The following is a 23,098-nucleotide window of genomic DNA, read 5'->3' as shown; positions in this document are numbered from 1 at the left end:
CATTACACTCTCATTGCATGTTAGTATTCATGGACACCCACATTTCCGGATGAAGAGAGGAAACTGCGATGATCTGATTTTAAAGTTTACTGGTTCTTATAGAATGGCAAGTGAGAATGTGCCACACTTTTTATTGCTGTCAGGCTGGGTGCTATTTGTCAGACCGCTGGGGCTCTCACAGTTTTGGTGAATTCCAGGGACCTAGCACTTTACCTGTAACTTAAATAATCTTGTGGACATTTTAAAACTAAAAAGTGTGTTTTGTGGTTTCATTTTATAATATAGTGTTTATTCTGGTTGTTGTTGTTCCAAGGGGAAGCAAAGGTCCATCCCTTCTCCAAAAGAACAAGATCCTTGCTAAGATTGTTGTGCACAAAGAAAAAACACTTCTGCTATGTTTTGGGAAAGAAAACCTTTTCAGATACATATAAATATCTGGAAAATAAATTATAGTTGTACTTACCGCAGAAATCTTATTATTTCCTAATTCCACACTTCCTCTATTTCTTTGACTACACAGAAACCAAATGTAAGTCTTTATATCTGTCTGATATGTATCAAGATGGTTGTAAGAGATTAAAAAAAAGGTCTGCTTTTCTACATTTTTTGTCCCATTCACTTGTTTTTGGCATATCTAATACCAGACAAGACAACGAGCAACATCATTCAGTGCAACATAGACTATACATGTACCAATAACATTTTCAGCTCATATATAAACATACTGAGACCACAGCTTCCACCTCACCCTGATGCACGTTTCAACACCTGTCTTCATCAAGAGGTGTTATTTTTTTATCTTTTGACTGTAATTTTCTTTATGTTGTTATGGGGGCTGCCATCTTGCCTGAGCTGTTTTTAACAGCATTTAGTGATATGTTTTACAGCAAACCTCATGGACATAGAGGACAATAGACAGACCCTCTCCCCTTGAGGTGAATATGAAATTATACTAAACATACACTTTGACCTAAGAAGAGGTCATTCCACAGGGAGCCGCTATTGTCTTTTATTGGTACTATCCATGTACTCAAGTCACTTGCCCCTGTAATCACTTTTAGAGATGATCAAAGAGGGCCAAGGTTCAGGTTCGTATGAACTCAAACCATCGGCATTTGATTCCCGGTGCGTTCCTGTTCCGTGGGGAAGGTGGAGACAGCCTGAGTACCTCCTGGAAAACTGGGATAGGTATAGGCTGTATCCCTGTTTTCCAGGCGGTACTCGGGCTGTCTCCACCTTCCCCACGGAACGGGAAGGCAGCGGGAGTCAAATGCCGATGGTTTGGGTTCGTTTGATCATCTCTAATCACTTTACAGCAGCCTCTTCTTATCACCACAGACAGAACAGAAAATCTCAGTGTAGTTTTAATCCTAGTGGTGAGAATATAGATAATATAGATAGTAAAATTTAAAAAGAAAAAAAAATCTAAAATTCTTAAAGGGATTATGCATATATAAGTGGATACAGTTGTGGATTACTTATGCTGCGTTTACACGTAACGATTATCTTGCGAATTCGCACAATAACGATCGAATTTGAACGATAATCGTACGTGTAAACGCAGCGAACGATGAAGCGACGAGCGAGAAATCGTTCATTTTGATCTTTCAACAAGTTCTCAAATCGTCGTTGATCGTTCGCAAAAAAATTTGCAGATCGTTCCGTGTGAACAGTCGTTCGCCAATTTAACCAATGTGTGACATAGGCTTAAGCGATCGCAAAATGAATTTCCGTACGATATATCGTACCGTCTAAACGCTGATCATTATGAAAAAAAATCGTTACTCCGACATTGTTAATCGTACGATCGGGCGAATTATCATTCCGTGTAAACGTAGCATTAGCCTATTCTTTCAACTTTGTTAAAAAAAAAAAGGCTGGCACCCGTGCTGAGTTTAACCCTAGCACCATCACCAGGCCGCCTCTACTTCCTCACTGAAAGATTGCCAGCCAGCTCATCTTTCGCTACACAGTATTTTAGCGCTGCCAAAGAGTGACAGATAAGCTGTGTATTGCTCAATTGCTTGGAAAACCCCTTCCATCTATCAGCCTGTTCAAACACCTTGAAATGTACTGACACCGAAAAGGTCAGGTATAAAAGTTATTTGTAAAGGATGCAATTCTCTGTCTTTTTTTTTCTTCTAATTTTCTATACTTTATTAATTATATAAATTATTGTAATACATTGTTAAAGAGAAACACAATAGTTAACCATAAAACAAGCAGATGCATCCATAAAAGACACATCCAGGTACTGTACATAACACACTAACATTCTACTAATCACATCAGTTTATCCCCTGTAACAGGATATTGCTTATACAGCTCCCATCTTAGCTTTCATGCATCTTACCCGTCTTCCCCTTACATTATCTTACCTATTGTTTTCCCCCATTTTTTTCCCTTATTTACCATCCCTCTACCTACCCAACCCATACCCCTAGTCAGGGAGGGGGGAGCTAGCGAGGAGACCACTATCCCTCCCATAGATCCCATATATTATGATAGAGCTTTGTTATCTTTCGGGTTCTCTAAAATAAATTGTGATTTTACCACTCTTAAGTGTCAAAGAGGTGTGGCCAAGGCACTGAGTTGTCCCAGGCTGCATCAACTGTCCCCTTTTACCTCCATCATCTCTTTCCTCTCCCTCTCTTCTGGATAGTTCCTGACATGGACAGAGATGGCAGCAGAGAGCACTGTCTCAGACTAGAGAGAATACACTGCTTCCTGCAGGACTTACAGCAGCTGATAAGTATTGTAAATAGAAGTAAATTATATATCTATATAACTTTCTGACACCGGTTGATTTAAAAGAAAAAGTTTTTCCCCGGAGTACAAGGCTCTCTGAACGCAGCTGAAATCCTACACATTATCCAACTTTAGGGTATGTGCACACTACCGAGCGGATAACCTCCCGCAGATTCCGCCGCTTGTCCCTGATTGATTCTCTGCTCATCTCATAGACTCCATTATATGCTTAGACAGATTCCGTCATCTTCCCAAAGAATTTACATGTCATAACATGTCAATTCTTTGGGCGGATAATGGAATCCGTGTGAGCATAGAATGGAGCATATATGACTGGCGGAGAGTCAAGCAGGGGCGAGCGGCAGAATCAGCGGGAGGTAATCCACCCATGTGCACATACCCAAAGTCCTCTGCCTGTCACTTAAAGGAGAAGTCCTGCAAAAAATTTTATTAAAGTATTGTATTGTCCCCCAAAAGTTATACAAATTATAAATATAAACTTATTATGAGAAATGCACATAAAGTGCTTTTTTCCCTGCACTTACCACTGAATCAAGGCTTCACTTCCTGGATAACATGGTGATGTCACTTCCTGGATAACATGGTGATGTCACTTCCTGGATAACATGGTGATGTCACTTCCTGGATAACATGGTGATGTCACTTCCTGGATAACATGGTGATGTCACAACCCGACTCCCAGAGCTGTGCGGGCTGTGGCTGCTGGAGAGGATGATGACAGAGGGATGCTCAGTGTCCCTCCAGTGCCCTGTGTCCCTCAGTGTCCCCCCTGCCATCATCCTCTCTAGCAGCCACAGCCCGAACAGCTCTGGGAGTCGGGTTGTGACATCACCATGTTATCCAGGAAGTGACATCACCATGTTATCCAGGAAGTGACATCACCATGTTATCCAGGAAGTGAAGCCTTGATGCAGTAGTAAGTGCAGGGAAAAAAGCACTTTATAAGCATTTTCCATAATAAGTGTATATTGGTGATTTGTATAACTTTTGGGGGAAAATACAATACTTTAATAAAAACTTTCGCCAGACTTCTCCTTTAAAGATGTCACTTGGTCTATATACAGTGAGACAAAAAAATGGATATAAGCTACATAGTGCAGTTTTCGAAGTCCCTTTTGACAGTATAATAGTCAATCCTGAACACTATAGCTATAGTTGCAGTGTGTCTACTTTACTGGACCAAGAATACTCATTACATTTGCACATAAAAAAAAGACAGAAAAAAATACATAAATATACATATACATGTATTTGTATCATATATTATGATATGTTATTTTATGTTCATGATAGAGAGCAATCTAAAATAATTTGTATTTTCTTTACAATTTTACATTTCTTCATAGTCTGTAATTTTGTAATTGTAAGTAGAGTCTTGTCACCCGTCTTGATTCGATAGATCGGTACGTGACCCTGTTACCGTCGGATATTACTCTGTATATATTAGGAATTTTCATTTTCCTCAATGTTTTCCACTAAGACCTTTGCATCTTGTGCGGCACCATCACAGCCACTGCCAAAGTATATGTTGTTACTGAAGCCAGTTTCTAGTTGTGGCTCGTTGTTTTTCCTCCTATATACAAAGTAGACTGCAGTGGCCGTGCCGGAAACAACAAGTATGACAGAAACAACCACGCCGATGGTCATGCCATGTGAGGGCTTTTCTCCTGTAAAGAAAAATATGGATTAGAATGTTATGTACATATACTACATATAACCTGCAAATTGGGAAACCACACTAACCACACTTTTAATGGGGTACTCTGGAGAAAAATTAAATTAAATTAATTGGTATCAGAAAGTTATACAGATTTTTAAATTACTTTTATATTAAAAAAAATCTCAAGTCTTCCAATACTTATCGGCTGCTGTATGTCCTGCAGGAAGTGATGTTTTCCTTCCAGTCTGACACAGTGCTCTCTGCTGCCACCTCTGTCCATGTCAGGAACTGTCCAGAGCAGTAGCAAATCCCTATAGAAAACCGATGCTAATAATAATAATAATAATAATAATAATAATATTTATTTGTATAGTGTCAACAGACTTGTATGCGCTGGACAGTTCCTGACATGGACAGAGGTGGCAGCAGAGAGCACTGTGTTAGACTGGAAACAATAAACAACTTCCTGCGGGACAAACAGCAGCTGATAAGTACTTGAAGGCTCTAGAATTTTTTTTAATCGAGATAGCTTACAAATCTATATAAGGTTCTAAAGTGAGTTTATTTTAAACTTTTTTTGTCAGGAGTACCCCTTTAAAATTAAAAGAAGTCTTTCTATTCTATTTTTTTTTATCAAAAGAAGAGAATGTAATTTGCAGTAACTAATTTACTATTATGGTACATAGGCACATGTAGTGATTACTATACATCCATGTTCTGGCTTCTATTTATATATATACACCTTAATCATTCCTTTAGTTTGGTTAAGGATGATAGGAGATAGGAGATAGGAGATAGATAGATAGATAGATAGATAGATAGATAGATAGATAGATAGGAGATAGATAGATAGATAGATAGATAGATAGATAATAGATAACAGATAGATAGGAGATAGATAGATAGGAGATAGATAGATAGATAGATAGATAGATAATAGATAACAGATAGATAGGAGATAGATAGATAGATAGGAGATAGATAGATAGATGATAGATAGATAGATAGATAGATAGATAACAGATAGATAGATAGATAGATAGAGAGAGAGAGAGAGAGAGATAGATAGATAGATAGATAGATAGATAGATAGATAATATAGATAGATAGGAGATAGATAGATAGATAGATAGGAGATAGATAGATAGATGATAGATAGATAGATAACAGATAGATAGATAGATAGATAGATAGATAGATAGATAGATAGATAGATAGATAGATAGATAGATATAGGAGATAAATAGATAGAAGATAGATAGATAGATAGATAGATAGATAGATAGATAGATAGATAGATAGATAAATAGGAGATAGATAGATAGATAGATAGATAGATAGGAGATAGATAGATAGATGATAGATAACAGATAGATAGATAGATAGATATAGGAGATAAATAGATAGAAGATAGATAGATAGATAGATAGATAGATAGATAGATAGATAGATAAATAGGAGATAGATAGATAGATAGATAGATAGATAGGAGATAGATAGATAGATAAATAGGAGACAGATAGATTGATAGATAGATTTTCTGTACCTAGTCTCTGTGCTGTCTTTTCCGCAGGCAGTGGCGGAGCTGTAAATACAATACACAATAGGTTATACATTACATATACGGAATTTTGATTTTTTTATTTTTTTTTTATAGAAAAACCAGATGTTCTTTTGTATTTCATCTTGTGTCAGAGACGGCTCACTTAAAGAGAATGTCTCACCTAGATGCCAAGTAAGATACTGACACATGTTTTTAATCTGTTTCTCTATTCTGAATGGATTTTTTAATTTACATTTTTGAACAATATTATGGAGGTGTCATGGTAATTTTTTTATCCCTTGCACACGACTGTAAAATATGGTCAGAATACTGTTGACAATTGCCGACAGTTTCAAACCCATTCTATTCTATGGGCCTAGAGCTTGGACCACAAATCCAGACTGCATCAGTGCATTTTGTGATCCAGGGTCCAGGCCCATAAAATAGAAAGACTCTGTGACCTCTAACGTGTGCATGGTCTCTGAATCCATAGTCAGAGACCATGCACATGATAGAGGTCTCAGAGCCTTTCTATTCTATTCATCTATTCATGAACACTCTATGGCCCATATGTGCCTCAGATCTAAGCTTTTATTGCTCAAGCTGCTCTGGTAAAATGAAAGTTAAATTTCAGTTGGTTACTAGAAGAACAAGAGTTTTCTAGGCATGCTCTGTGATCTGTGCAGAGGTCACTGTGCAGGGAGAAGAAGTTGTGGGCTTTTTAATAGCACCTCTTATACATGGTCTGATACTGTCTGTTCTATAAACTTTTGTCATCTTTCATTTTTATTGTGACTATGATAATGATGATCAGAAATGAGTGAACCGGGTTCGGGTTCAAGTCGATCCGAACCCGAATGATCGGCATTTGATTAGCAGGGGCTGCTGAACTTGGATAAAGCTCTAATGTAGTCTGGAAAACATGGATACAGCCAATGACTATATCCATGTTTTCCACATAGCCTTAGGGCTTTATCCAAGTTCAGCAGCCACCGCTAATCAAATGCCGATCGTTCGGGTTCGGATGGACTCGAACCCGAACCTGGTTCGCTCATCTCTAATGATGATGATGATAAGGAGGGCCCAGCTAGAAATTGTTCTCTACAGAGCAAGAAGTCTCAGTTTTGCTTTAGGCGTAGAGGCCAGACTGGAAGATTATTAAAGAATATAGATAGTTAAAGGGGCAGTTCAGCAAAAAATAAAAAATGTTTTCTTTCAAATCAGCTGATGTCAGAAAGTGCCAGAGATTTGTAACTTACTTCTAATCTTCCAGTACTTATTAGCTGCTTTACGTCCTGCAGGAAGTGGTGTATTCTTTCCAGTCTGGAGAGCAGAATACGTTTTCTTTAAAGAGAACCAATCACCTAAAATTAACTGTCCCTATAATAAAAGTTTCTCTCTCCCTAAGTCTATTCCTGAAGATACAGACTGCCTTTGCAGTCTGTATCTTATACTGTACCCAATCCTGTATAGCGGTGTAAGTATTGCTGGGTGCCGCCATCTTGATGACGTCACTTGCGTTCCAGCGGTGCGTTCCAGCAGTGGAACGCAACTGACGTAATGAAGATGGCGGTGCCCGGGAATACTGCACCGCTATACAGGATTAGGTAAAGTATAAGATACAGACTGCAAAGGCAGTCTGTATCTCAATAAAGTCTACTTATAAAGATACAGACTGACTGTGCAGTCTGTATCTTATACTTTACCTAATCCTATGTAGCAGTGTAGTGAGCCGGGCGCCATCTTGATGACTGGAACGCACCGCTGGAATGCAAATGACGTCATCAAGATGGCGCCCGGCATTACTGCACCGCTACAAAGGAGTAGGTAAAGTAAAAGATACAGACTGCAAAGGCAGTCTGTATCTCCATAAAGTCTACTTATAAAGATACAGACTGCCTTTGCAGTCTGTATCTTATACTTTACCTACTCCTTTGTAGCGGTGCAGTAATGCCGGGCGCCATCTTGATGACGTCATTTGCGTTCCAGCGGTGCGTTCCAGTCATCAAGATGGCGCCCGGCTCACTACACTGCTACATAGGATTAGGTAAAGTATAAGATACAGACTGCAAATGCAGTCTGTATCTTCATGAGAAAACTAATAGGTTTAATTAGGACAGATATACACAGCGATCTCGTGCTGTATAGCGCGAGATCACTGTGTATTTACAGAGCGGCGGGCAAGGGCTCATGGGAGCTCTTCCTGCCGCTCTGCATGCCGGGAGCTTCCTGTCACGCGCCGGCTCTTTTGAAAAGAGCCGGCGCGTGGCACTTAAGAGAGACATGAATAAATTAAAAACGCGGACAGAAATTTTTTTTATTCTATTTACAAATATTAATAAAAAAGTAATTTAAATAGAATTAAGGAATAAAAAAAAAAATAATTCTTCCGTGATTGGTTCTCTTTAAGGATTTGTTACTGCTCTGGACATTTCCTGCCACAGACAGAGGTGGCAGCAGAGAGCACTGTGTCAGACTGTAAAGAATACACCACCTCCTTTTTTTCAGAATTAAACCTTTAAACTAAATTTAGAAAACACCACAAAGAACTGGAAAAAATATGTTTAATATAATCATATATAATAGATAATTTTCTCTTATTTAGGGGATTCATAACTATTTTTCTCATTTATATTGTTCTGCTGAAAGAATGTCAGTTCCCAGCTGTGGACAGGGTTACACATTGGGGAGATTTCTCAAACATGGTGTAAAGTGAAACTGGCTCAGTTGCCCTTAGCAACCAATCAGATTCCACTTTTCATTTTCCAAAGAGTCTGTGAGGAATGAAAGGTGGAATCTGATTGGTTGCTAGGGGCAACTGAGCCAGTTTCACTTTACACCATGTTTGATAAATCTCCCCCATTGTATATATGTATACATGCAGACATTTGGGGTCATTTTAATTATTATTACGTTTTTCAAGCTAGAACTGTGTAATATGGCATATAATACATATAATAACAATGTTGTAGGGGTGGGGCTTAACATTCCTTCCAATGGGTACCCCAATGTTAGAGGTATGTCTGTAGCTGCCGTAGCTGCCCTTTATGGTTCTGCACAACCATTGCAGTATAAAGTTAGGTAACTACCCTATATGTATTGATTTCTATGGCACAACATTTGGCATCCAATGCTTATATAAATACCGCCTATGCTATGCATATGATGGTGCGCACAGCTTTATATTAGGTTACAATGACTTACTTTTCAATGCCTTACATATATACCCTCTGTATTTCCCACATATTTTAATGTCCCATGTTCCTTTGATGGCGTCCATCATCGCACATTTGTATATGTCTCCATGAGGCGCTTCATCTTTCCAGTTTATAAAGTCCAGTGGTGTATTGTCTAACCAAAGCCACTTGTCTAAAAGACAAAATATTTCCTTCTTTGAAAATGTTGTCTATTTTAAGAATATGTTGTTACGGGTTTAAAAAAAAAATACAAAAAAATATATATATACTGTAGGTAACTCCTACAAAGAAAGGGCTCAAACATGTGACTGTGATGGCTGCCATAGGAGTTGCATCCAGAGTTTGTCCAGGGAAAATTAACGCGTCCTCTATCTACAGGATGGGGGACAAGTAAAAGATCACGGGGGTGGGGGCTTCCTTGGTACCCCCTCGCCAATCCCTGTATTGTGCCCCAGCTTTTTTTTATGAACAGAGACGCCGGCAGGGCACGTGACACAAGGCTCTATTCATTTCTTTGGAGCTGCCGGAAAAAGCGTAGTAAGCACACTTCTGGCTTAAATTGCACCCCAAGCATGAGGCCACCCTATCGTTGGTGGGATGGTTTACACCAGGGGTGTCAAACTCAAATACACAGTGGGTCAAAATTAAAAAATTGGACAAAGTAGCGGGCCAACCTAGATAATTATTGAAGTGCGAATGCGGCGGTGCTGGCACTGTCAGAGCAGCCTGCAGTGTTCCTGGCACTGTCAGTGATGTGCGTCTCCCAGCCCTGTGCACTATGATAAATGACATGATAAATTGCTATGACATGATTAGACCCCAACCCATATAATAGCCAATCCCCCAAAAATTGCCCCACATATTAGCCAGCCCTTCCAATAGTGTCCCATATACTAGCCAGCCCTCCCCAATAGTCTCATATACAAGCCAGCCCTCCCCCATAGTCTCATATAGTAGCCAGCCCTCCTCATAGTCTCTTATATAGTAGCCAGCCCTCCCGAATAGTCTCATATACAGGCCAGCCCTCCCCCATAGTCTTAAATAGTAGCCAGACTTCTCCCATAGTCTCTTATTTAGTTACCAGCCCTCACCCATAGCCTCTTATTTAGTAGCCAACCCTCTCCCACAGTCTCTTATATAGTAGCCAGCCCTCTCCCATAGTCTCTTATATAGTAGCAAGCCCTTCCCAGTAGTTCTATATAGTAGCCAGCCCTCCCTCATAGTCTCATATAGTAGCCAGCCCTCTTCAACAATCTCATATAGAAGCCAGCCCTCCCCAATAGTCTCATATAGTAGCCAGCCCTCCCCAATAGTCTCATATAGTAGCCAGCCCTCCCCAATAGTCTCTCATATAGTAGCCAGCGCTCCCCCATAGTCTCCTATATAGTAGCCAGCCCTCCCCATAGTCTCTTATATAGTAGCCAGCCCTCCCCCATAGTCTCTTATATAGTAGCCATGGTGGGCCAGATGTAATTAAAACTCTGAATTGCCTCGTGGGCCAAAAATAATGGCACCACGGGCCAGAGTTTGACATGACTGGTTTACACTGTTTGCAAATGGTAACCAAAAGCCTCATTATTTTAGTGGGAACTTTCTTTAGCAGTTGCTGCTTTTAACTATTTTCATATCTGTAGTGGGTCTGTATCTTGCCATTGCGGTGAGCTGTTGCATTTTTCTGTGTTTGCAATTTCAGCCATAGCAACATGCTCCTGCCTAGTGTGAATGGTGCTCTAGTAGAGCTGACCAAATTTTTTTCTGTGTTCCAGATAGGGGAGTGGCTGCCTCTGCTTGGTCGTGCACTCCACCCATCCCACCCAGGTGGTGTAATTACTTTTGCCGGTATAAGATGGATCTTGAATGCCCAGAGCATAGGCGTATTTCACGCCATGGAGAGGCCATAGTACAGTGTAATTCCACCCTGGCAAGAGGCCACCTTATCGTGGTGGGGTGGTTTACACTGTTTGCAAATGGTAACCAAGAGCCTCAATATTTTTGTGGGATTTTAACTATTTTCATGGTTGTAGTGAGTCTGTATCTTGCCATTGCGGTGAGCTGTTGCATTTATCTGTGCACTTCTGGCTTACTCAGCTTTCTCTGGCAGCCCCAAAGGCATAAAAAGAGCCTTGGGTCACGTGCCGTACCCGTGGCTCTATTCATAATAAAGAAACTGGGGGCCCAATACGGAGATCGGCGGGGGATAGAGAGGGCGGAACCACCGCAATCTCTTACTTGTGAAGTAAATTTTTCCTGGACCACCTCTTTAAGTCAACAATACACTTGCAGTAATACAGTGGACATACATTGTGTTAATTGTCTTAAATCAGATGTTAACGGATGTGCAAAACAAAACAATACCGGAGTAAAGGACAGATACTGGAAGTAACAAAAAGATCTTATCTTCTCTAATGATATTATACTATACCTTCTACATTCTTGTACAGTCCAATCCAAAATGTACTCATCTGGTCACTGAGTAACTCGGTATGATGACGGAGGAAATCTAATTCAGCTGAATCTTCAACTGATGTTAATCGGCCACCTATGAAAGTCACATAGTGAATATGAAAGTCAAAATAAAAATACTGGAAAAAAAAAACACAAAGATTTAAAAATTAGCTAAACCAAAACTAGCTTAGGAAGTAGAACCAGAAAAAACACTAAGAAGTGCTGGTAGATCTCCAATATAAATGGTAGTTTTAGTCCTTTTTATATTATTTTTATTTGGGCTTTATTGTACATATTCTTAAAAGTTATACTGTATACCATATACTCCTTATGGGGCAAGTTCCCATTCTCCATAGGTCTTTATTAACAAATTTGCGTAGTTTCTTTTATATGTCCTCTACACTTTGCTGGTAGGCTCTTTACACTTGTAACCTATATGATTCTCTCTAGCAGGCTACCTTATGTGTGCTTTTATCTCTCTCTACAGTCTGCCATGGTTGCCCTCCAAGGATTCCCACAATCTGAGCAAACCTGTAACTCTTCCTTCCCTGAGAGGGCAGAAACTCCATCTCACTTTTATTTTTCTTTGCACAGCAGATAAAGGGTAGATTTTTTTAATGAGGACTATTTAGAAAGTTGCTAAATTTTGAAAATCAGCCTTTAAAGGTTAGAAAATCACTTAATAATTGAATTCCAGTTCCATTGCAACAGGTTTATAAAATATGTCACCCTCAAATGCAGATAGGGTTGTTAAAAAAAAAAAAAAGATTTATTACTAGAGATGAGCGAACTGGGTTCGGGTTCGAGTCAATCCGAACCCGAACTTTCGGCATTTAATTAGCGGTGGCTGCTGAACTTTGATAAAGCCCTAAGGCTATGTGGAAATCATGGATATAGTCATTGGCTGTATTCATGTTTTCCCAGACAACCTTAGAGCTTTATCCAAGTTCAGCAGCCACCGCTAATCAAATGCCGATCGTTCGGGTTCGGATCGACTCGATTTGCTCATCTCTAGTGACAACATGTTCCGTGGTGTGACAGATCACACTTCTTTATCTGATGTCTGATGAATATGTCAGAGTTTGACAAATTCCAGGAGAAAGTTACCTGCATGACTGCATTGTGCCAAGCTGTAAAGTTTGACGGAGGAGGTGTAATTCAATGGGGGTGTTTTTAGTGTTTTTCGTGGGTCAACTTAGGTCCCTCAGTTCCAGTAAAAGAAAATCTTAATGCTTCAGCATAGCAAGATATTTTGTACAATTTAATGGTTCCAATTTTAATTCGACCCCTTCTGGTTTAGCTAAATCTGTAAGGGCATGGAAAGGGAGTCTGGTTTGGGAGAATTTAACTCGCCCTTAGCTCCATCAAACATCTCTGGGGTGAAGTTGAACAGAGATTGTGAGCTGGACCCTCTCCCCAATAATGTCTTATCTCCCAAACGCTCTTCTGGATCATTGGGAAAAAAATAACCCACCCAAGTGAAACTGGCTCAGTTGCCCCTAACAACCAATCAGATTCCACTGTTCATTCCTCACAGAGTCCTTGAAAAATTAAAGGTGGAATCTGATTGGTTGCTAGGGGCAACTGAGCCAGTTTCACTTTACACCATGTTTGATAAATCTCCCCCTAAATTTCTACAATGTACTTTTAGAACTTACCATGATGAAGACACTCTAAGGATGCCTGAGCCCACGGATTGATGATGGATGATTCGAAAAGATAGCAATGGTTACGGAAGGGAATCCAAGCCTCTTTAGTTGTGTTTGGACAAGTTCCTGGTGCTACAGGAGGGTCAGTGGGAGCCACAACTTTAAAATCAAAAGTTACAGGGAGACATCAATGCTGATAAACACTACATATTTTAGTCGTCAACCTTAAAGTGGGGGCCCGATAATACCTGTAAACGAGCGCCGATCTAGCAGTTTACTGGGCCTATTACACAGGCCGATAATCGTTTAACAAGGGCTGCAGGGACATCGTTACTGATCTCCTTGCAGCCTTTGTTCAAACTGTATACACACCTATCCAGGTTGCAGGGCTCCTCTTCCTCTGTGCTTCTCCCCGGGTCCCGCGCTCTCCACTTTCACAGCGGCTTGTTTCAGCTGACAGGCCGCTCAGCCAATCACTGGCGCGGCGGTCCTGGCCTGTGATTGGCCGAGCGGCCTTACAGCTGAGACAGGCCGATGTGAAGCTCAGAGGAAGAGGAGCCCTGCAACCTGGATAGGTATGTATTCCTCTTTGCATATCGTCAGCATCGGCCGCGCAATGCTATTACAAGTAGCGGTGCGCAGTCGGCGCACGACAATTATAGGTCAGAACCTATTTCAACGATCAGCGGATGACAACGACCATCGGCCAATCGTTGTCTTTAATACACGGAACGATGATCGGCCAGATTGGGCTGATTCGACCGATTATCGTTCCGTGTAATAGTACCCTTAGTGGTAGCTGCCGGGAAGCTCCAATATATTGGGAGAATAAGTGACCAGCATAGACTATATCGGGTGTGGATTTATCAGCTTACCGTTTGTTTGTTTGCAGATTGAAGAATAACTTTGATTACAAGGCGCCGTCTTCCATTGTCCATCCGTATCCACATATACACAAGCAAGGTTTTCTCTTGGCTCTTCAGCAGCCCATTTTGTGTAGCGTACTTTCCAGTTATCGACCCATTTATATGTATTTTTAGTCTGCAAGAAAAATAGAAAGAGAAAAATTCTTACCTTTTCAAAAACACCACAATGCAAAAAGTTTCAAATGGCAAAGAACCGGATCTATCAACTATAACAAGGATGAACCACAAATACATCAAGTCCTACATAATATAAAAACTAGCTGTTATACCAAACAGTGCTAAAAATATTCTCTTTTGCAGCTATTGCATCTCTTTGCTGAGTTGCAGAAGTATATAGAGACAAAAGAAAGAGTCGCCCATCTATTTTGGTGTTCTTATAAGTCGTTGTTCAGTAAAGAGGCAGAGTTGTCTTCTACAAAGAGAAGAGTTATTTGCATGCTGCTGTTTGTATATCCGTCTTCCTTTTTTTCACAGTTTTTCTACAGAGTAGCTCTCTGATGCCACCTTCTTTCCCTTCAAGTCAGTGTTTCACGGATTAGGAGTCTTACTAAATGAGATACAGTATATGGGTACTATTACACCAAACGATTATCGGCCATACTTGGCCGATTACTGGCCGTTCTGGCTCATAAATGTTTGTTGTGATAGGTCAACGATCAGCCGACAACATGACCTAAAAAAACCCCGAAAGGGTAGAGACTGCCTACTGGCTGTCACTTCGGGCAATAAGAGCAGCGATAGCAGACCGGATCGTCCAGGCAGCTACTCCCGCCTCTTTTGCCATTCTTGCCATTCCCATTTATTATATACATGCATATCCACACTGTAGATTACTTATTGTTAGGTTTGGGACAGAAGGACACAAGACAGGTGAGGCCCTTCCACTGGCACCCGCCTCAATGTCCCTGCCTGCTTACCGCAAGCTGCCCTAGATGGCAGCAGGTAACTGGGCGACGGTCCCTAATCTTTTAGAGTGTAACGCAGAGACAAGAAAGAACAAACAAACACAATATTTCAAAGTCGTCTAGCTGGGTCAAAAACTATCGGTCAACGTGGTACAAATTCAGAAGTCAGGGAGAATAGTCAAGCACTCAAACCAGGGGATATGTAACCAGGAACAAACGCTTAATAAGTGACACTCAGCTAATGAGGCTCTATCGCAGGCAAGGAAGGACACATAGGAGGATATTTATGGAGGCTGGAGTCCGGGCCCAGAGCGTGATTGACACTGAGACTCCAGCCCCAGACCTCTATGCCAAGCTGACTGGCGGTGCCGGCTACCAGTCAGTTGATAAAAACACATTACACCTAGGCCGGGGGAAGTGAAGCCCCGGCCGTGGCAACAACAATGGTGATGCTGCTGCCTCCTTAGCAACCAGCCAGGCTAGTTGTCAGAGACGCCATTAGCACACTCCCCGCACCCAGCCAGGCCTGTTACCAGGGACACTGTTGGAAGCAGGAGGCCGGCCGCACGGTCTGGCAGTGCAGGGAGCCGGGCATTATGACCGGCTTCTGACACCCAGTTTTTTGGTAGATTTTTATTAATACACAAATTATTCCCACCTCATTGCTACTGTGTAGGCCGATCCAGAAAGGCTCCATATGTTTAACCAAATGAAGATTTAGAAAAGATGTGGTGTACTCGTCCAAGATGCTGGCTAGCTGTGCATTATCCTTCAGGCACTCATGACGCGCTTCATCCCAACTCCTCTTGGTTTTATCAAACTTGTAGCTGGCATCTCCATAGTTATAGTAGTCACGGAGTGGAGGAGTGGTTGGAAAAACTGGAAAACTTGGATCTAAAGAACGTTTATGCAAATAAGAAAACCAACTATTACATTATAGAAATCTAACCATTACACGTATTGTTTTTTGTTGTTGTTGTTGTTTCTTTTTGTTTTCTGACTCCGTAATCTCATCAACAACCTGATAAAAGATCCACCATGAATCACTTCTACCTGTCTGAAGGTACCAGTGCTGATCCTTGCATTAAAGCACTTTGTCTAGAGTTGGGCGAACTTCATGAAAGTGTCCGGGTTCTTCAGCTTCTCCGAAACCAAATGCTTGGCCTGGATATCGTCATAGGCCATAGGCTGTATCCATGTTTTCCTGGCAGTCCTTGAGATGCCTCCACCTTTTCCAGACACTGGGAGTTAAAGGGGTATTCCACTCAAACATAACTTTTTGATATGTTGCTGCCCATAGTGACACCAACAATTCCTTCCATACTTGTTATTATCTATTCAGTTTCCTTCCCTAGTTCTGAGCTGCTGCTTTCTGCTGAAGACACAAAAATCTGTGTGTGAGCTTTTATCTTTGTCTCCTCCTCCTTCCCCTCTCTTCTGAGATGGCTGATGTAAACAAGTCCCTGGCAGGCTTTATCTGTAACATTGTAGATTCATTGTAATGGTGAGAGGGTTATTCTGAGGTCAAGTAGCAGATGAACTCACTGTGATTAATCCTCCCAGCATTACAAAGAAGCTTAAATGTTGCAGATAAAGCAAGTAAGGGATTTGTTTACATCTGCCGTCTCAGAAGGGAGATGGGAAGAGGGGGAGACAGAGAGAAAGGATCAAACAGATTTTTGTGTTTTCATCAGAAAGCAGCAGCTCAGAACTGGGGGAAGGACACTTAATAGATACTAACAATTCCTTCCATACTTGTTATTCTCACCATGGGCAGCAACATATTAAAAGTTATGTTTGAGTGGAATACCCCTTTAAATGTCGAACGCTCGGGTTCAAAAAAGTTGCCAAACACGGACACTTTCATTAAAGGGGTAGTTAACCAAAAAAAATTTCTTTCAAATCATCTTGTCTCAGCAAGTGCCGGAGATTTGTAATTTACTTCTATAAAAATATGTCATCTTCCAGTACTTATCAGCTACTGTGTGTACTGCAAGAAGTGGTGTATTCTGTCCAGTCTGACACAGTGCTCTCTGCTGACACCTCTGTCCATGCCGGGAACTGTCCAGAGCAGTAGAAAACCTCCACAGAAAACTTCTGCTGCTCGCGAGACTGGAAAGACTACATCACTTCCTGCAGGACATACAGCACTTGATAAGTACTGGAAGACTTGAGATTTTTTGATACAAGTAAATTACAAATCACTGGCGCTTGCTGGGACCAGTTTATTTAAAAGAAAAATTATTTTTTGAACTACCCCTTTAAGTTCACTCAACACTACTTACCTTCAGTCGATGGTACAAGGTATTTAAAATTCTGTCATGACCTGCCAAGTACCCCCCAAAACAACTATTCTGGGAAACACTTGCATACACCTTGCCCTCTTCTAGACCCATTTCCTAGCACAATTTCACAAAAAATAAAATGGTTAGAAGGTACTGTATATGTATGTATAGAAACTACTTTATGGTTCTAGATAATGGTCGTAATGGTTATACTATCTGCTACCGGTTCTAGAGTTTGGAACCATCATGGCTATGTCAGAGATCGTAGTATTTTATAGATTAATTACAGTGGATTGTAAATGGTCATTGTGAAACCTAAAGGTCCAGCGGAAAACGGATAGGAGTTGCAGAGGTTGCAGTCCACTCCACCATAGCTTACCCATATATTTCTGGCAGATGTAGCCTTTGTTCAGATGACACTCCTGCTCAATCCAAGTCCCAGCATTCAGTACACTCCCAGATTGCAAAGTCACACAATCAACCTTAAAGGGATTAAATGCAAAAAAAAATATACACATTTTCATGTACTTTATATACAATGCCCTGGAGACTGGATTAGCTCCATATGGGTATGGATACTCAATGTGTGAACCAGGCCTTAGATGCAGGCTCTATTTTACATGGTTTTTACAGTATGTGTCTTATAGTCTGAAATATACGGTAATTGAATCTCTTTGTGGTATTATAGCGTTATACTGGGTTCAAGAAAAAAAGAGAGAAAACATATTAAGCATATTGATACCAAGGGGTCATTCACAAGTCCGTAAAATACTGCACAGTAGCACAAATATTTAACCCCTTAAGGACCGGGCCAATTTTGTTTTTTGCATTTTCGTTTTTTCCTCCTTGTGCTTAAAAGGCCATAGCACTTGCAATTTTTAACCTAGAAACCCACATGAGCCCTTTTTTTTTGCGCCACTAACTGTACTTCGAAATGACAGGCTGAAGTTTTTCATAAAGTACACTGCAAAACCAGAAAAAAAATAAATGTGTGGTGAAATTGAATTTATTTGGGGGGTATTTGTTTTCATGCCGTTCGCCCTGGGGTAAAACTGACTTGTTATATATGTCCGAACAAAATGGATTTCCCACAGCATCCTTAGTGATATACGTGTGTTTTTATTCACACATCAGGGTACAGAAAAAATGCGACATTTCGGCCTGCTGGCAGTTATACAGCATAGATCAATGAGATTGGCACTGGATTGCTTCTGGCTGCTGCAGCCGGAAGCAATCAAATGCCGAGCCGGGATCAGCGCCATTATGGCGCAGACACCCGGACGGTAAAGATGTGTGGATCGCTCCTCCAGGACAACGTCCCGGGGGTGGGGGGCCATCCACCCCACTAGACACCAGGGAACGGCTGCAACTAGTAATCAGATGCAGCTGTCAACTTTGACAGCTGCATCTAATTACCTGATTAGCGGGCCCGGCGATCGGACCGTGCCCGCTAATGGCTGTGGTCCTACATGCGGAGCGGGGCCACGCGATGACCCCGGAGGTTCAGAGTGGGGTCATCGCGTGGCCCCGCTCTGAACTCCCTTAATGACCACAGGGTGTAAATATACGCCCGCGGTCCTTAAGGGGTTAAAGGGGTTATCCAGCGCTACAAAAATATGGCCACTTTCTTCCAGAGACAGCACCACTTTTGTCACGTGTTCAAGTGTGGCTAGCAATTAAGCTCCATTTACTTCAATGGAACAGAGTTACAAAACCTGCACCCAAACTGGAGACAAGAGTGGTGCTGTCTCTGGAAGAAAGTGGCCATGTTTTTGTAATGCTGGATAACCCCTTAAGTTCACTCTGCGTATGATTCCTTCCGTAGATCGTACGCCGCCGTACATGTGCGGCTGAAACTACGGGCGTGGGAAAAATAGACATGTGGCCGGATGCGTACGAGCTGCGAACATACGCCCGCAGTACAGTTATGCTTCCCTAGCTTGTTTCAAAGCGATCTGAGGCAGGTCATTTACTTGGAAATCTTCGCCCAGCCCCGTAAACCACACAGAACCTTTTGGATCGAAAAATCAAGTTCAATTTGTCTGAAATAAGTACTTCGTACGGGACCGCATGGAAATCCACGGCCGTGAGTTTCAACATTTCCATCCTCAAACAATGGTCGTGTTCATTTTTCACGGCGCCGTATACAATCCGGCCGTAAGCTCATACATAGTGTGCACTGTGCGGGCGTATATCGTATACTTTCAAGCGAACGCATCAACCTTAAAACTACGTGCGTATATTCGCGGTTCGCACTACGGACGGAGTCATACGCAGTGTGAACATAGCCTTAAACTGTTTCAAAGCTCCTGGCATCATAATGACTGCTGATGCAGGGAGCTCCAAGGTATGGCCCACAGAAGACATGTGAATGGCCCCTAATAGTATTGGTTTGTATGGTACAGAAATACATCAACATTGCATTCAGTTTATGGTAGGTGCAGCAGACACCTCTGCTAATACCTCGGGATGGAGCTAGTAAAAGTTCACAGATTGGGAGCCAATGGGTCCCAATAAATTATAATAGAGGCAAAAAACATAATAATAATAATTTCACTCAGTATCCCTTAAAATGAACATAGTGGTGCCTTGGATTACAAGCATAATTCGTTCTGGGGCCGTGCTTGTAATCCAAATCCACTCTTAAACCAATGCAAATTTTCCTATAAGAAATCAATGAAATGCAGACAATTGATTCCACACCCTAAAAATATTTTTTTTTATTCTGAATAACAAAAAATGTAAAAAAAATTTTTTTAAAAGAGCTAAACATTGGATATTATAAGTTACTGTACAGTATAGCAATCAGCATGTGGAGCATAATGTAAAGTAAGGGCATAAACCTGATAAAACAATTGAAGTTTATAGATACAGGATGGAACAGCAGATCCCCATAATGCAGTAGCGTAGTACAACAGGCTAGAAGAGAGAAGCAGGGCTGTTGTCAGATCTGTGTGATCACATGACAGCAATGGGGAAGGGGCGTGTGTTCAGCATGGTCCAATCAGGAAGTGAGAATCACAGAGCTGTGCAGGAGGAGAGTGACAGAAACCGTCTATACAGCAGTGTGAATGGCTGAGTGTAAGTGCAGGCACATTATAGCAGCAGTGTGTATAGCTGAGTGTGAGTGCAGGCACATTATAGTAGTAGTGTATATAGCTGAGTGTAAGTGCAGGCACATTATAGCAGCAGTGTATATAGCTGAGTGTAAGTGCAGGCACATTATAGCGGCAGTGTGTGTAGAGCTGAGTGTGCGTTCAGGCACATTATAGCAGCAGTGTGTATAGCTCAGTGTAAATGCAGGCACATTATAGCAGGAATTGAGAGGATGGGAAACACAAGAGCTGACAGAGACTGCAGGGAGCAAGAAGGAATGAGCAGGACATATGTAGGCACATACATGCAGCACTCTGCCCAGGCAGAGAGGGGTTACAGCTATGAAGAGATTACCTCCACAGTCCTGTCCCCTGATGCAAGCCCCAGCCTGAAGTGGATCCGCTATGATTTGGAAGGTAAGAGATACTTCCTGGGTCAGAGTAGAGGGCTGTAGACCACGCTATGCAGATCATGCCCCTCTTAAATCCATCTCTTAAACCAAAGCAATGCTCTTAAACCAGGTTACAATTTTGCACTCTTAATCCAAGTTACTCTTAAACCAAGGTACCACCTGAATTTATTTTATTAGTAAAGCAAAATTAACAATTCATAGTGCAGTAGAGGTTTTACCTACGGAGGCTCTGGCGTCCCCTACTGCACCCTAGATTGTTAATATTACAGCTCTAATAAGTCTAATAAAGTTAATAAAAGAATCAACATATTCAATCCTATTTACAAATTGGTAAAATGTAGAAACGCAATAAATTACTTACAGAATCAAAATGTCTATAAAATAACGGATGACCTTTGTCCCAGTTGGTATAATACACTCCACTTTGATCCGTCCAAACAAACTTGCCTGCCTTATTCTTGTCATGTAATCCAATCCATACATCAGCCTTAACGTTTCTTAAGTTAGACATCAAAAAAGCTGGAAGAAAATACATCATATGTATCATCATATTGGGAAATATAATGTAGTTTAATTACATAGTCCATGTATAATCTTAACTCCAGAGTTATTCCAAGAACGGTCTCAATTTTCATGGTTGCAGATTTTCAAACCCATGTGTCAATTTTTGTTGTGGATTTATTGTGGATTTTTACCAATAAAATCATGAGAGCGGCATTTTGGGGAACAACTTAAATGTGCTCAGGCGGGTGGGAAACAAATAGACAAAAAAAGAAATGTATATTCACCTTCCTCTCTCCCCCCACATTGCTGTGCCATATGACAAGTAAGGCTATGTTCACACAAAGTATATTTTTGTAAAATCATGGCCGTTGTACAACAGAATATACATTGCATTGCTATTCATGGGATCCCGGCCGGGGTGTATACACATAGTATACGCTCTGGCCGGGATCCCTAGCGGCGCCGAAAACAACATGTCATTCAGTGAATAGCGGGCGTAGAAAACCATGTCAGTGCACACTGTGGAGGGAGCGGCTCTGGACGCTTGCTTCATAGTGTGCAGTGGGGAGTTCTGATGTGGGCGCACACTGATGTGCCCGCATCAGAACTCTGCGGCCAAAAAGATCATCCGGCCGGTACTGCAGTACCAGCCGAGATGATCTTTTGAGAGACCGACCATTCCGTGGCCCAGCCGGGTCACGGAATGGTCGGTCTCTTACTGCATGTGAACACAGCCTAAGGCTGGATTCACACTGTGTTTGTGCAATCTGTTTTTTTCCATCCATTTTTTTTTTTGCAAAAATGGATGAAAAAGCTGGAGCAATTGTTAGCATATGTTTTGATCCCTTTTTCTATTGACTTGCACTATAAAAAAAAAAAAAAAAAAAAAAAAGGATCAAAAAACATCTGTTTTTTAGCATACAAAAAAAAAAGTGGCCGATGTTACAACAAGGATGCGTTTGGACTTTGGATCCATTTATTTATTTTTTTTTTTTCTACATAAGTCAATAGAAAAACGGATGCACACAAACGCATCTGTAATAAAAAAAATTGGATTGCAAAAACACAATGTGAACTCTGCCTAGATCCAATACAGCCGTGATGAACAGTGTAATGTACCCAGTGTAATGTCTAGAAGTATGAAAGTGGTAAATTTGGTAAATTTACATTTAATAGTGTAATTTAAGCTACAATTACATAACCTTAAAAAGCGTATTTAGAATAAACTAGCAGTAGACAATACAGTAGAAAAAGGCTATAAATTACTTACATTGTACCAAATTACTGTTTATGGTAACCAGATTGCCTCCAAAGGACTGACACTCACGTCTGGCATTGTCCCAGTGAAGTTGTTCATCTTTTCTTGTGCCAAATATTCCATAACACTGAAATATATTAGAGTTGGATTAATTACAGGTTGACAACAACTTCAAAAACTGTTCACAAGTCCCCATATTGTCATGGCATCCCACTCTTCTTGAAGGCCCTCAGGTCATTGAGGTTCTGCGGTACCAAGTTACGAGCCTTTATATAGCAACTCAGCTGATCCCATAGGTTTTCTACAGGATTCAGGTCCAGTAGCGGATTATAATAGGTCCTTTTTGGGTGGTAGCCTGGAGCCCTGAGCTCCTGGGGGGCCCATGGCCCACCAAACAGACTTATACTTTCACTTGAGTATTGTCCCTAGCTACAGTTTTGCCATGATTT

The 23,098-nt window shown here is 41.1% G+C and overlaps 1 protein-coding gene across 1 annotated transcript in view; it reads right to left on the bottom strand.

Annotated features, from left to right (window-relative positions):
* Nucleotides 1–3,687: 3,687 nt before the first annotated feature.
* Nucleotides 3,688–23,098, bottom strand: part of LOC138783823 (macrophage mannose receptor 1-like) — a 60,297-nt gene continuing 40,886 nt past the window's right edge. Inside the window, exons 21-30 of the mRNA XM_069959023.1 lie at nt 22,662–22,776; nt 21,249–21,406; nt 17,759–17,861; nt 15,753–15,988; nt 14,139–14,304; nt 13,273–13,422; nt 11,592–11,708; nt 9,177–9,341; nt 5,976–6,014; nt 3,688–4,436 (exon numbers count right to left, since the gene is read on the bottom strand). Of these exons, the coding sequence (XP_069815124.1) occupies nt 4,213–4,436; nt 5,976–6,014; nt 9,177–9,341; nt 11,592–11,708; nt 13,273–13,422; nt 14,139–14,304; nt 15,753–15,988; nt 17,759–17,861; nt 21,249–21,406; nt 22,662–22,776 (1,473 nt within the window). The 3' untranslated portion in view covers nt 3,688–4,212. The remainder of the gene's footprint in view (nt 4,437–5,975; nt 6,015–9,176; nt 9,342–11,591; nt 11,709–13,272; nt 13,423–14,138; nt 14,305–15,752; nt 15,989–17,758; nt 17,862–21,248; nt 21,407–22,661; nt 22,777–23,098) is intronic.

Source organism: Dendropsophus ebraccatus, chromosome 2 (assembly GCF_027789765.1).
Source record: "Dendropsophus ebraccatus isolate aDenEbr1 chromosome 2, aDenEbr1.pat, whole genome shotgun sequence".
Taxonomy (NCBI): domain Eukaryota; kingdom Metazoa; phylum Chordata; class Amphibia; order Anura; family Hylidae; genus Dendropsophus; species Dendropsophus ebraccatus.
This window is presented reverse-complemented; position numbering and strand designations above follow the sequence as displayed.